General features: G+C 45.9%; 1 protein-coding gene, 1 long non-coding RNA gene and 3 other non-coding genes across 5 annotated transcripts in view; 1 reads left to right on the top strand and 4 right to left on the bottom strand.

Annotated features, from left to right (window-relative positions):
- Positions 1-1,643: 1,643 nt before the first annotated feature.
- Positions 1,644-8,407, bottom strand: HSPA8 (heat shock protein family A (Hsp70) member 8). The gene is made up of 9 exons (XM_038380569.2): positions 8,271-8,407; positions 6,864-7,073; positions 5,874-6,079; positions 5,579-5,731; positions 4,913-5,468; positions 4,265-4,467; positions 3,701-3,899; positions 3,022-3,254; positions 1,644-2,070 (listed from the first exon to the last, which is right to left on the bottom strand). Exons 2-9 carry the CDS (start codon positions 7,066-7,068, stop codon positions 1,885-1,887), a joined length of 1,941 nt encoding a protein of 646 aa, XP_038236497.1. The 5' UTR covers positions 7,069-7,073; positions 8,271-8,407; the 3' UTR covers positions 1,644-1,884.
- On the bottom strand, positions 2,667-2,764 carry LOC119846839. Its single transcript, XR_005290020.1, has one exon. It is a non-coding gene; the product is annotated as a small nucleolar RNA SNORD14 (small nucleolar RNA).
- On the bottom strand, positions 4,039-4,135 carry LOC119846841. The gene has a single exon (XR_005290022.1). It is a non-coding gene; the product is annotated as a small nucleolar RNA SNORD14 (small nucleolar RNA).
- LOC119846840 lies at positions 4,546-4,636 on the bottom strand. Its single transcript, XR_005290021.1, has one exon. It is a non-coding gene; the product is annotated as a small nucleolar RNA SNORD14 (small nucleolar RNA).
- Positions 8,408-8,559: 152 nt separating the features above from the next.
- Positions 8,560-13,159, top strand: part of LOC122457190 — a 30,326-nt gene continuing 25,726 nt past the window's right edge. The window contains exon 1 of the long non-coding RNA XR_006276592.1: positions 8,560-8,689. This is a non-coding gene — a long non-coding RNA (uncharacterized LOC122457190). The remainder of the gene's footprint in view (positions 8,690-13,159) is intronic.

Raw genomic sequence — 13,159 nt, 5'->3', positions numbered from 1 at the left:
CATGTCTTGGGGAGGTAGGTTAACTACAGCAACACCTTCTGTAGCATGGGTACAAGTAGAGATGGAGCCTTAGACTGATATCCTTCAGGGTGCTGTCTCCACCCCATTATTTCACCTGTAGGGGCTGCACCCCTGTAACACAACTAAGCTAATTTGACTGTATTAGGGGAAGCTAGTCATACCTATTTAGTCTAGCTGTGAAAGAAGTTTGACTGAAACCATGCATAGATACTCTCATTCAGACTACTTTGTACCTGTTAAAAGTTTCAGCAAGCTGAGGCCACTTTGATTCCATTAACACCTACGTAGTGCTTTAATGCAATTATGCATGTTAACTTTAGACAAGCCCTGCTGGAGTGAAGTCTCAGAGCCATATAAACTCATTTGCTCTTCCAGGTGCTGTTGCATCTCAGCATTCACAAAAAATGAGGGATTTTTTACAGGATGGCAAATCTAGCCTTACGTGGAGGTAAGCACAACTGCAAATTCCCTTTTAGATTTCATATGGGGCTTCTGGCACAGTGTAGGACATGTTAACTAAATGCTTTATAGTTTCCTAATTATTGGGTAAGTTAAAGGAAGTTCCTTTAATAGAAAATTAGGAATCCCTAATTTATAAAAAGTAGTTTTTGCTTTGTCTTTGGCCTAGTAATGCCTTTAAGGGAAGCTATCAGTTTTCATAAATATGCAGTGTCACAAAGCTGATATTCTGTAATTGAAACACTTATTTAGCCAAAGGTGTGAAACTAAGTGTTTAATTGCTTAGCTTTCTGAAGAGGCTTCTTAAAGCAAAAAAGCTTAATATGACTGCTCTATAGCCTGATGGAAAAGGCAACACTCCCAACCCAAGCAGTTGGGCAAATTACTAGTTTTACATCAATACTAGGTCAGATTGCTCACTTTGAAGTGTCTGACACTTCTTAATCATAGAATATCAGGGTTGGAAGGGACCTCAGGAGATCTAGTCCAACCCCCTGCTCAAAGCAGGCACAATCCCCAATTTTTGCCCCAGATCCCTAAATGGCCCCCCTCAAGGATTGAGCTCACAACCCTGGGTTTTGCAGGCCAATGCTCAAATTGCATCCCTTTGAGGTGTGGTAAAGTTACTTAGGAGTCTGACGATGCCTTCTGTGTCATTTTGGTGCCTGTTAAGATGCCTGAACTATAACTGCATTCAACTGCAAACAAGTTTTATATGTTGTCTAATCAAAACAGTGCTTGCTCTAGTTTTTTGGCAACAGAGAAAGTCTCTAGCCAGCTGCTATGCCTAGTCATAAGTCTGTGTTGGAGTAAATATCAGCCTACATATCTGAAATCATTCAGGTCTGCCAAACGTAAGTGGCATGAAGTCCCAGCCTCACTCCTTTCTTCTAAGATGACAGAGAACCCCAAGAGCTGAATCCCATGCTCAAAGCACAGGCAAACAGACCAAAAAGCTATGGGGCCAGAACACTGAAAGTTATTAGTCTGAAGTGTCTTTGTCAAGGTCAAGCAGGAAATTTCTTTAATGCTTATGTTTAAGATCTACACTTGAAGCAAAGCCAGTCTCATGAGTAAATGTAAAGCAATTTACATAATTCCTGGTAAGCTACATGTTACTTTTCTTTAACCAAGTAGGATAATCAAGAACAAAAGCCTTTTGATGCCAATTAAATTAGTTTTATTCCTTAGGACATGAATTGCATTTGCACTTGTTTACAGTACTGATAAAGTGCAATGGTGTTCACCTTCCCTGTGCACATGTTCAAGTATTTAGAATGCCCAGACAATTTATACAGCAGCTCAAATATGGAATTTTTTTTTTTTTTAGACTGCCACTGCACCCAGCCTTGAGTCCTTCAATTCTAAGAATTAGTCAGCTGTGGAATGCTGCTTCCAGTGCATTTAATCCACCTCCTCAATGGTTGGTCCAGATGAGGCCCCTCCAGATGGGGCAGCTCCACCACCAGGGAATCCACCAGGCATGCCACCAGGCATTCCTCCTGCACTCTGGTACAGCTTGGTGATGATGGGGTTGCAAACCTTCTCCAGCTCCTTCTGTTGATGTTCAAACTCTTCTTTCTCAGCAGTCTGGAACACAGAACAATTTGTACACTTGCTGCAAGTGTGCCCCTGGAAGGCCAGCTCAAGAACCAGCCTACTGCTTACACTTCCCCCATTTACCTTGGTCAGGGTAAAGATGGCACCTTGAGAGAGTGTACTTAAAGCAGACCCCATGCAGGGGGAGGCTTGCACTATTCTAGTCACTGTTTTCCTGGGTGACAAGGATGGGTGTGGGAGAGTAGTATGCTAAGCTAGGCATTTGACAAGCTACAAAGAGCAATTCAGAATCTAGAACTAGATGTAGATACATACAAAAAAGTGAAGCAGAAGGAAAGCTATAGATTAACAGAAACCACTGCTAAAGAGCTTGAGACTTATGTAATCTGCATTAATATCCTAGAGGAGAGAGTCAGAGACACTGTCAGAACAGTTATGGCAAGGAATTGCTGGTTATTCACTAGTGCAAGGAGTGCACTCAGGAAGGGAAATACTCATGAAACCCATTTCTTTTAATGGAGTTGGTAACTAGAGTCTGGTCTGACAGTCTCTTTAAAAGGGAGGGAGACATCTTGTAGCACCAGGAGAAACATTAAGGCAGTCTTTTAGAAAGAAAGATTTTATGGTCGCTCAGACATCCAAGGAAGGTACTTTAAGCCAACATAAGTCTTTCGACTTCTGGTGGAAACTACGAATGGCTTTGGAGTCATTTTCATCATAGCGACCATTAGCTATCTCCTGCCACCCAATCTAGGCCAATAGCTACAGCCTCCCCATAGAAACTAGGAACCCACCTTGGATTTTGGAGCTGCCTTCTGTGTAGGCCATTACAATACAAAAAGATACTAGTTAAGATTACAATGGCAGAAGACTTGCCCAGTTGTTGCAGCACACTGATTAAATGTGTGCATTTTCAGGTTAAAATAAGTCCAGCAGCTTTGTGGGAACTTTTAATTTTTGGATGATTAAAATTGTACCTACCTGATTCTTGTCCAGCCAGTTGATAATTTCATTGCATTTGTCCAGGATTTTCTGTTTGTCCTCATCACTGATCTTGCCCTGGAGCTTCTCATCTTCAACAGTGGCCTTCATATTGAAAGCATAGGATTCTAGAGAATTCTTGGAAGACACCTTATCACGCTGTTTCTCATCTTCTGCTTTGTATTTCTCCGCTTCCTGGACCATGCGTTCAATGTCTTCCTTACTTAAGCGACCTGGAAGATATGGTAAGTCGGTTGCACTAAGTTTGTGGGCCACATTACTGAAAGAAATTTTCTTCTTGTGGAGTGAGATTTGTAGGCTTTAAACTATCAACCCATGGTTCTTTTTGGAGTATGCAGAACAAGACCAAAAAAGACAGTCCAGTGTTAAGGTTCTATCAGAATTTACTGCTTGTGTAATTTGCAACATTACCATTCCCTATCAGCACAAATTGGTGACTGGGCAGCCGCTTTAGCTTGGGGCACACACCCCAGCAAGGTGGTAGTTATGGAAAGGAGCTGGAATTGGTGGTTCCAGTACCACTAGAGCAGTAAGGTTGACCTTTCATTCTATCACTGGTATATGCACACCCACCCACTTCAGGGGAACATGATGCAGTCCTGCAACTACTGCAGCCACTTTACACCCCCCCCCCCCCCCAGAACTATGTACTGCCTACCTTTGTCATTAGTAATTGTGATCTTGTTCTCCTTGCCAGTGCTCTTGTCCACAGCAGATACATTAAGGATGCCATTGGCATCAATATCAAATGTTACTTCAATCTGAGGTACGCCCCTTGGAGCTGGAGGGATGCCAGTCAGCTCAAACTTGCCCAGCAAGTTGTTGTCTTTTGTCATGGCTCTCTCCCCTTCATAGACCTGAAGTGGGGGAAGAAACAAGGGCCAACAAGAGGGGCATAAGCATTTTGCTATATGAAGTTTAGTCTGTTACTTGCAACTAGCATTTTCAACTTTATTTTCCTAAGGATCAGGAAGTCAAGTGAAGTACGTGTTATGGTCGCTCAGACATCCAAGGAAGGTACTTTGAGCCAACATGGGTCTTTCAACCTCTGGTGGAAACTACGAATGATTTTGGAACATTTTCATCATAGCGGCCATAAGTTACTCCTTCACAAATCAACTCTCAAACAAGGAAGAGTTTTCAAACCCACTGTATCTTGATAGTATGTGATGAGAGGCAGCCCCTTCACCATTTGAAGAACTACTCCAAACCAGATACATACCTGAATAAGTACACCAGGCTGGTTGTCAGAGTAAGTGGTGAATGTCTGAGTCTGCTTGGTGGGGATAGTAGTGTTTCGCTTGATCAGGACAGTCATGACACCTCCAGCTGTCTCAATACCAAGAGATAGAGGAGTGACATCCAACAGCAGCAGGTCTTGTACATTCTCTGACTTGTCCCCAGACAAGATGGCAGCCTGAACAGCTGAAAAGAAAAAAATGGTGTCAAGAGTGCAAAACCACCAACCTGTATGTTCACTGGAAAACTGAGGTTTCTTTTAACTCGCTCAGACATCCAAGGAAGGTTTTAGCCATCATCAGTCAACTTCTGGTGGAAACTACGAATGGCTTTGGAACCAAATTCATCAATGCGAGTAAACTGGAAAGATGCTATCCCGTAGAATTTAAGCAATGCACTTAGTTGAATACATAGCATCAGTGACAAATCACTTATGATATAGCAATCCATAGCTCAAACGTTTAATCACTTACTAGCCATAAAGAAAAGGAGTACTTGTGGCACCTTACGGACTAACGAATTGCCATGGCTGTAGTGTTGCATTAGTCTTTCACACTTTACATATACCCATACCTATGGTCAAAAGGGCCCAGCATTAGATGCTGCAAAAGTTACTGGGGGAATTGGTTACCTGCACCATAAGCTACAGCTTCATCAGGATTGATGCTCTTGTTCAGCTCTTTGCCATTGAAGAAATCCTGGAGCAGTTTCTGAATCTTGGGGATTCGGGTGGACCCACCAACCAGTACAATATCATGTATCTGTGATTTGTCTAGTTTGGCATCCCGCAGGGCCTTCTCCACAGGATCCAGAGTGCCACGGAACAGATCAGCATTTAACTCTTCAAAACGAGCTCTGGTAATTGAGGTGTAAAAATCAATGCCCTCATAGAGAGAGTCAATCTCAATACTGGCCTGAGTGCTAGAGGAGAGGGTACGCTTTGCACGTTCACAAGCCGTGCGGAGACGGCGAACTGCTCTCTTGTTCTCAGTAATATCCTTCTTGTGCTTCCGCTTGAATTCAGCAATGAAATGGTTGACCATACGGTTATCAAAGTCCTCCCCACCCAAGTGGGTATCACCTGCAGTTGACTTTACTTCAAAGATGCCATCCTCAATAGTGAGGATTGAAACATCAAAAGTGCCACCACCAAGGTCAAAGATAAGGACATTCCTTTCAGCTCCGACCTGGAAGGAATAGAGTGTTTTCTGTTATGGATGTGTTACAGCTCACCAGTATTGAGCTGACTAGGAACAATCTACTATGCTGTTTAGCTGTGCTATTACAGCTTGCTCACCTTCTTGTCCAAACCATAAGCAATAGCAGCAGCTGTCGGTTCATTGATGATCCGGAGCACATTGAGACCTGCAATGGTTCCAGCATCTTTTGTGGCCTGGCGCTGGGAGTCATTGAAGTAGGCTGGTACTGTGACCACAGCATTAGTAACAGTCTATGGACAGAAGAAGACTAGTCACAATCAGCTGAGACCTTCATCTACATGGTATATGAAATCAAGATCAAGCTAGGTTTGAAACTATTAACCCCTTAAATACTAGGAGAGTTAACAGAGGAGCTCAGCTCTTAAGTCTCACCTTCCCAAGGTATGCTTCTGCAATCTCCTTCATCTTGGTCAATACCATGGAAGATATTTCCTCTGGGTAGAAACTTTTGGTCTCCCCTTTGTACTCAACCTGGACTTTTGGCCTGCCAGCATCATTCACCACAGTGAAAGGCCAATGTTTCATGTCAGACTGGACAACAGCATCATCAAATCTACGACCAATCAGCCGCTTTGCATCTTAAAAAAGTCAGTAATAATTCTAATTCACTTTTTAATTCACCATTCTACAGAAGCATGCTGAGATCATCACTTCAGTTATGTCCTCTTTTAAATTCAAATGAGGCAACTCCCAAAATAACTCCCCTCCCCAAATACCTAGCCATCTTGTTCAGTGGCATTATGGAGACTGACTCCTGCCACAGTAGGAGCAGATTTAAGCCATCCTATCTACTGCTATTAGGACAATGGCAAGTCTCCACTTTATAGGGTAAATGGAGATTGCATGATTTAGAGCAGTAGTTTTCAGACCCCTCTGCCCAATGTTTCCAGTCTGCAGATTACAGGTCGAAAACCCACTGATTTAGAGCCTTAACCTGTATACTTAAACAGCTGAACTCAATGAAAGCTGAAAACGCAGTACGATTAAAGATTAATTCTGATCATTCAGGACTATGAATGGAACTGGAATCTAAATAACTTATGACTCATGCCAATTTGAGCACCAACCTGCATTACAGGATGTACTTTAAAACATGGCATTTGTTCCTTCATTCTCAGAATTTATTCATTGAAAGCAAAGAGGCTTTGCTGCCTAATCTGATGCCAACCTGGAAACAATGGAGATGCAAGGCCTCTAGCTCCTTTCATCCACATCCAACTTAGAGAGGCCAATTCTGCATGAGGCTATACCACCTAACAAGCAGAAGAGCTATACAGCTTGTGCTAGCTAAGCACAATACAGCACCTTTATTCAGTTTAATATTATAGTCCCAATTTAAAAAAGTCTCATGTCTTTTCTTACCAAAGACTGTGTTAGTAGGATTCATTGCAACTTGGTTCTTTGCAGCATCACCGATCAACCTCTCTGTATCTGTGAAGGCAACGTAACTCGGCGTGGTCCTGTTACCCTGATCATTGGCAATGATTTCCACCTTGCCATGTTGGAAGACACCAACACATGAATATGTGGTGCCAAGATCAATTCCAACTGCTGGTCCCTTCGACATTTTGCCTATAAATGAGAAGCTTGTTTACCACACATGCTAACACTTCAGTTTGTTGCCCAAGTTTAATTAAAAACTCCTAAATCAGGTATAAGACAAAAAGTTAACAAAATCAATGTTTTCCTTTTAAAAAACTAGAAGGATTAGCAGTAGCAAGGTTTAAACTTCATGAGTTTAGTCGTGGATGTTTCTATTTGCTTATGTGGAAAGTATCAATGGGGAGCTGAGTCTCACCGATTAGCTACTAGAATAAAGGCCCAGGATACCATGTGGCCTCAGAGCGAAACAAAAAAAAAAAAAAAAAAGCCACTTACCCGAAGAGACAAAGTCCCCTACAATTTAGTAGCTAAAGGAACCACGAAGTCTACATTTACAGCTAAATGCTAAGGTCACAAAGCCACAGTCCATGCCTAGGGTACAGAATCCTGCATTAAGCGTTGCAATTTGAGCCAGTTGGCCAACAAAAGCTGACGGGACGGACAAAGCGTAGCTGCAATTTAATCCCGCTCTACAGAGCAAAACTCCAGGTACGGGGGGGGGGGGGCGCGCGCCTCCTTCCGGCCACGTGGGGGGAGCCCCCCCCGCGCACGTTGCAAGCTGGGAAGCGAAGTCTCCACACCGCACCCCAGCAGCCTTCTTGGAGCCACGCGGCCAGGCCCCGGGGAAACGCCGCCGGGAAGCGAAGCGGGCGGAGGGAGTCGGAGAGACCCCAGCAGGGCCTCCCCGCACGCCCCACGCGCTCTCGCGCCTGCGCTCTGGCCAGCCCCTGCGGAACCAGCCGCCGAGGCGGTGTCACGTGGACAGTTGCCCCCCTTCCCCCCGGAACCGGCGAGGCGCGGCGCAAGGAGGGGGGGGGGGGAAGGGGAGAATCTTACGCCGGGCGCAAACCGCAGGCAACATCTTCCCCCCCCCCCTCCCCCCGCATGAGCCGAGGGAGGCTCCCTTGTTCGCGCCCCGCCGCAGCGAGCCCGCCCCGCGGCGATGCGGCCCACCCTCCGCGGGGGGGGGGGGGTCCTGGGGAGCGAGGGCGGCAGCCGGCTGAGGAGAACCTTCGGCCCTTCCCCCCCCCCCCGCCCCGAACACAACGAAGCGGGGGGCACCGCGATTCCCCAGAAAGCCCCAAGCTCCAAGAGCGGCGAGCCCGGCCGAGCGGTCGTCCCCGCCCCATAGTCCCGGCTGGCCGCGAGACACGGCCCCCGTCGTACCTGTCCTGCGCGAGGTCGCTCAGGGCGGGGAGGAAACGATGAGGCTGGCGCTGCGGTGCTGAATGAGACCGGCTGCCGGCCCCCCACACGCTTTATATACCCCCCTCAGAACCTTCCAGAACGGACGCCTCCCGTCGCCTCCAGCCGGCCAATCCTGCCGTGCTTCCCCCCCCCCCCCCGGCAGGAGCCAATCGCGCTCGGTGGAGCACGCCCCCTCGGTGACGCACACAGGAAGGAGGCGGGCCTGCCGGCCGGCGTTCTCGAACCTTCACGCCTGTGCCCGGCGGGGGAAGGGGCAAGTCGCCGGACGGGGTGGAGCGGAGGGAAAGACGGGATCCAATCAGAGCTCCAGGCTGCCGCTTTATTTGCATAAAGGGACCCTCGCGTCGGCCGGTGGGGAGAAGGCGGAAGGGAAACCGGTAATGTAACCAATCGCGTCACAGCGCGGCGACATTTGCATATTGCGCAAGGGTTGCACGCGCGGGCGCGGAGGGAGAGGGGGGAAGGGAAACAAAATGGCGGCTTAGCTGTAGATGGGGGCGCAATCAGGGGCGCGCAGCCCAAGCTGGGGGCCGCAGGGGAAGCCTCGCCCCCGCAGTCCCCCCCCCCACTCGCACAACAACCGTGCCCAGGAGCCCCCCGGGGGGGGGCGCCTCCACCCGTCCCATGATGCACCTCTCCTTGCTTCCCCCCCCCCGTATACGGCTGTCTGGCGGGACATGCCAAGGCGCCCTCCCTTCCCCCCCCCCCCGGCTCATTCCCTGCAGCATGGCGCTGGCGGCATGGGGTGTAGAGGCTGCAGCCGCCGGACGGGTCCTTCAGTCGCTGTACAAATCCGTCCCCACCCATAGGTGCTGGAACTAGGGGTGTGTGTGGGGGGGGGGTGCTACTGCACCCCCTGATTTGAAGTGGTTTCCATTATACGCAGGATTTAAAGTTTGGTTCAATGGCTCTCAGCACCCCCCTATTAACATTGTTGCAGTAACTCTTGACCCTACCAGAGGCAGGCGGCTCGGAAGAATTCTTCTATCACGGAGCCCTGACTACACCAGGGCATAGGTTGGCAGAGCCATGTCTTGAGGGAGGGGGGGGCCAAATGTCTCACATCCATGTGAGTGATGTAGCTAGGTTGGCCTGAGTTTTAGGCATCCCCCAGTACAATCCAAAGCAGCACCACATACCGGGTGGGGTAATGTGACCTAGTGGATAAGGCACTGGGCTGGAATTGGGGAGACCTAGGTGCTAGTTCTGGTGTTGGCCAAGTCACATCACTGCTCAGTGCTGCAGTTTCCCCATCCCTAAAACAGGGGTAATGTTGCTCCTTGGTAAAGCTATTGAGCTCTGCTGACGAAAACTAGTATATAAGAGCTATGTATTATTAAAGGCAAGAAAAAAAACCCCCTCTCTCACTGCCTGTTCATCCATACTCTTCATGGTCAAGTGTTCCCTGTCAGTCTTTGAAAACAAGTACAGGCTTAGGTTAGATATATTACCATTGGTTTGTTTTTGTTTTGTTTATTTTACTTTTCAATAGTAAATGTTTGGAGAATAGTCACAAAACACTTTCAAGTTGAATAAGGGGTTGCTAGTGTGAAGAAATTGAGTAACACTGCTTCACGGAAAAGTGTAATCACCCCACCTCTCCATCACATACTTCACCCACCATGCCAGACTAGAAGTATTGACAGGGCAGATCAGCGCCATTGGCTCATCTAACCTAATATCCTGTCTTCACCAGTGGCCAGGTCCCAGCTGTTTAATTCCTATGTATCCCACTCTGCAATATTATATCACAGGCTTCTCCATAAAGGGATAAATCAGTTGACTAAGTAGCATGGGTTCATTTCCAACAATGGCTAATGTATGATATTTGAATGGAGAGCATGCACTGTTTGCATCTCACCATATAATACCAGACCATATGGGAGGCAATGTTGTCCAGTGATTAGAGCACTAGACTGGGACTCAGGAGACCTGGTTTCTCTTTCTGGCTCTGCCACGGGCCTACCAGGTGACCTCGGGTAAGTCACTACATCTCATGCCTCAGTTTCCCTATCTGTAAAAGGGGGGAAATGATACTGACCTCTTTTGTAAAACACTCTGCAATTTAATGAAAAGCACTGTAGATAATCTAGCTATCATTATTACTGCTTCCATGTGTTGGAATAGATGAATAGTCCATTTTGTCTGCTATGCTGTCTCCAGTAGTGTCCAGTGCTGAATGCTTCAGAGGGATATAAAACAAATGTGTCTACTTATTCAGTCTTCTATTATAGAACATTAGAGTATGCCACACCAGAACTTTTTGAGGTCCATTTTGTCTGATATTCTGCCTCAGACAGTGGCCAAATCTGGATGCTTTGGTGAAAGGTGTAATCCTGTTTCCCTACATAATGTGCTTCGCTATCTAATATACAATAGGATTTTTCATAGCAAAATAGGTCAGTGGGCTTATTAGGTATTCTGTCACCAACAGTGGCCAGTGCTACATGATTCACAGGAAGGCATAAAAACCTCCACAACATAGTGCAATACAGTACCACCGGGGAGAATGGTAATTGTTTCCTAAACCAGCTTGTGATCATTTTATGTCCTGAAACAATTGACAGTACTTGTAATTTTTATCCTAGCAACTGCAAATGCTGTTCTTATTTATAATACATCAGCTAATGCCTTTTAAAAAATGTACTTAGCTGTTTACTTCAAGGAATAGCTCACAATATAATAAAACTCTTCTAGCAATGAGGGTCAAGCTTCAGCCTTTTATCCTTTGGCAGGGAAGCAGGTGAAGATCCTCCAATTTTCCCCTACACCTTCATTCTCTGCATCAGATCAGCTGAACTGTCAGAGGAAAACTGGCCCTATATTTGTCAGAAGGGGTTGCTTTAGGGTGATGCAGAGTTTTCTCCATTGAGGAAAATCTGGCCTCAATGGGATCTTTTCAATCCCACATTTTAATTCTTTGTAAGCTTCTCTTGCCCATAATCACTGCTAATGTACTGAAATAAACCAAGGGATAACAGTGCAACAATCTCCACATTATTTATCTGAGTGGAAATATATATAGTAATCCACAGCCACATGCCACTCATATTTCATGCTGTCAAAATTAATTGTTGCAGCAGAAGTGTCCCAGCAGAGAGGGTGCGTTTAAAATAGCAGCTAGGAAGGATATTTGTGGAGAACTGTAATTGTTCACCTATAATATGCTTCTTTAGGAATCTTTGAAACAAAACAAGCATATGGCCTGTCACAAACCCTAAACAGTCATACCCCCTGAGGCGAAACGATAGTCAGATATCTGTGACTGAATGCACCCCTATATTCACTTTACACACCATTGTAATAATCTTTGTACAAAATACGCCTTGTGAGTGAGATATCATTTGAAAACTAGTGACTCACTGGTCAATAATATCATGATGAAATGTGGATAGCAACATTATATAGGTGGAAGATTATAAATATAATCTGAAATTAGATCTGAAATGTGTTTACCAGACAAGTGTGGGTAAAAAAGTTCTCAAAGACGGAGGAGACAGGAACAAACCGATCTGCATCATAGCAAACAGCATGAAACCTCTTTCACCACGAGATTCCTTATCTCTGTCCTCACAGCGGGAATAAATGGATAATCCTCAAGAAACTGCATTTCAAAGGGGACTGGATTATAAAAGTGAGGGGGCAAAAATACCTCAAGGTATCTCTCACTATTCAGCTCTCTCTTTCACCTAAGAAGACAAAAGAAACAGCCTTTGTACACCGATCCTGGCCTGAGAATTTGGTCATATGGTGAGGGACTTCACCCTGGACCAAATTTAGTTTGTTACGTTTTAGTACTAGGAAGCATTTTATCTTTATTTCTCCATTTCTGACTTTAGTGCTCATATGTGCACTCCCATAAAACCTATCTCTTTGTAGTTAATAAACTTGCTTCATTCTTTAATCAAAACTAATCCAGTGTTGAGGTTAAGCTGGGCTGTGGTGTAACTCTATTTAAAGTAGCAGACTGTTGGATATTGATCCCTTTAGCAGGAGCAATGGACCTAAAATATCTGAACTGTCCAGGAGAGGGCTGGACAGTGGAGAGTATACATTTTTTGGGGGAAATCTGATACTGGGAGTTTGTTGGGGTCACCCTGCAAATAGTAACCAAGGCTGCTGGAAGCCGGAGTGTGGCTGGTGTTTGCTGACAGGCTTCTGGGGTCAGAAGTGCTGGACTAGGGTTGTGGCTATACACAGACACTCAGAGTGTGACCTGCATGCTGGCAGGCTGTTTGTGAGTGGCACAAGAGGGAGCTACAGCAGCAAAGCATTGTGAGGCACCCCAGGTTACAGGGCAAGGGTGACACAGCCCCTCTCTGGTCTGGATTGCACCCCGGAATGTCATAATATCATAAACCAGTTAGGGTCAGGCCTGCTCAGTGTTACTGTGAATTGTTTAGATTCTTTAAATTAAGTGACAGGTTTCAGAGTAGCAGCCGTGGTAGTCTGTATTCGCAAAAAGGAGTACTTGTGGCACCTTAGAGACTAACAAATTTATTTGAGCATAAGCTTTCGTGAGCTACAGCTCACTTCATCGGATGCATCTCTAAGGTGCCACAAGTACTCCTTTTTTAAAATTAAGTAAAAATCTCCATAATAAAGTCAATGGGAGTCTGCCTGAGTAGGAACTATAGGGACAGATTCTCTCCAGTCCCTGCATTGATATGCAGTGGGAGAGGGTTCAAATTGCTTTCCCTCCCCTTTGCACGAGGACAGGGTCAGAATTCTGTTTAATAATATTTTTTCTGCTCCATACTAGCTCCGCCACCCTCCCCTCAGCTGTCTAAAAAAGGTGAGGAGAGGGAAAGTGAGCCAGGGTCCTTCACCTCCACAGAGCTGGTTGG

This window comes from Dermochelys coriacea, chromosome 22, assembly GCF_009764565.3.
Source record: "Dermochelys coriacea isolate rDerCor1 chromosome 22, rDerCor1.pri.v4, whole genome shotgun sequence".
NCBI classification, from domain to species: Eukaryota; Metazoa; Chordata; order Testudines; family Dermochelyidae; genus Dermochelys; species Dermochelys coriacea.
This window is presented reverse-complemented; position numbering and strand designations above follow the sequence as displayed.

What these genes read in the sequence shown, in the direction of transcription:
- HSPA8 (XM_038380569.2), bottom strand. Translation starts at nt 7,068, where the DNA reads ATGTCGAAGGGACCAGCAGTTGGAATTGATCTTGGCACCACATATTCA. An exon ending in TCCTACTAACACAGTCTTTG is followed by an intron (nt 6,080 to 6,863) that starts GTAAGAAAAGAC and finishes GACTTTTTTAAG; the next exon opens with ATGCAAAGCGGCTGATTGGT. An exon ending in AGCCTGGTGTACTTATTCAG is followed by an intron (nt 3,900 to 4,264) that starts GTATGTATCTGG and finishes CCCCCACTTCAG; the next exon opens with GTCTATGAAGGGGAGAGAGC.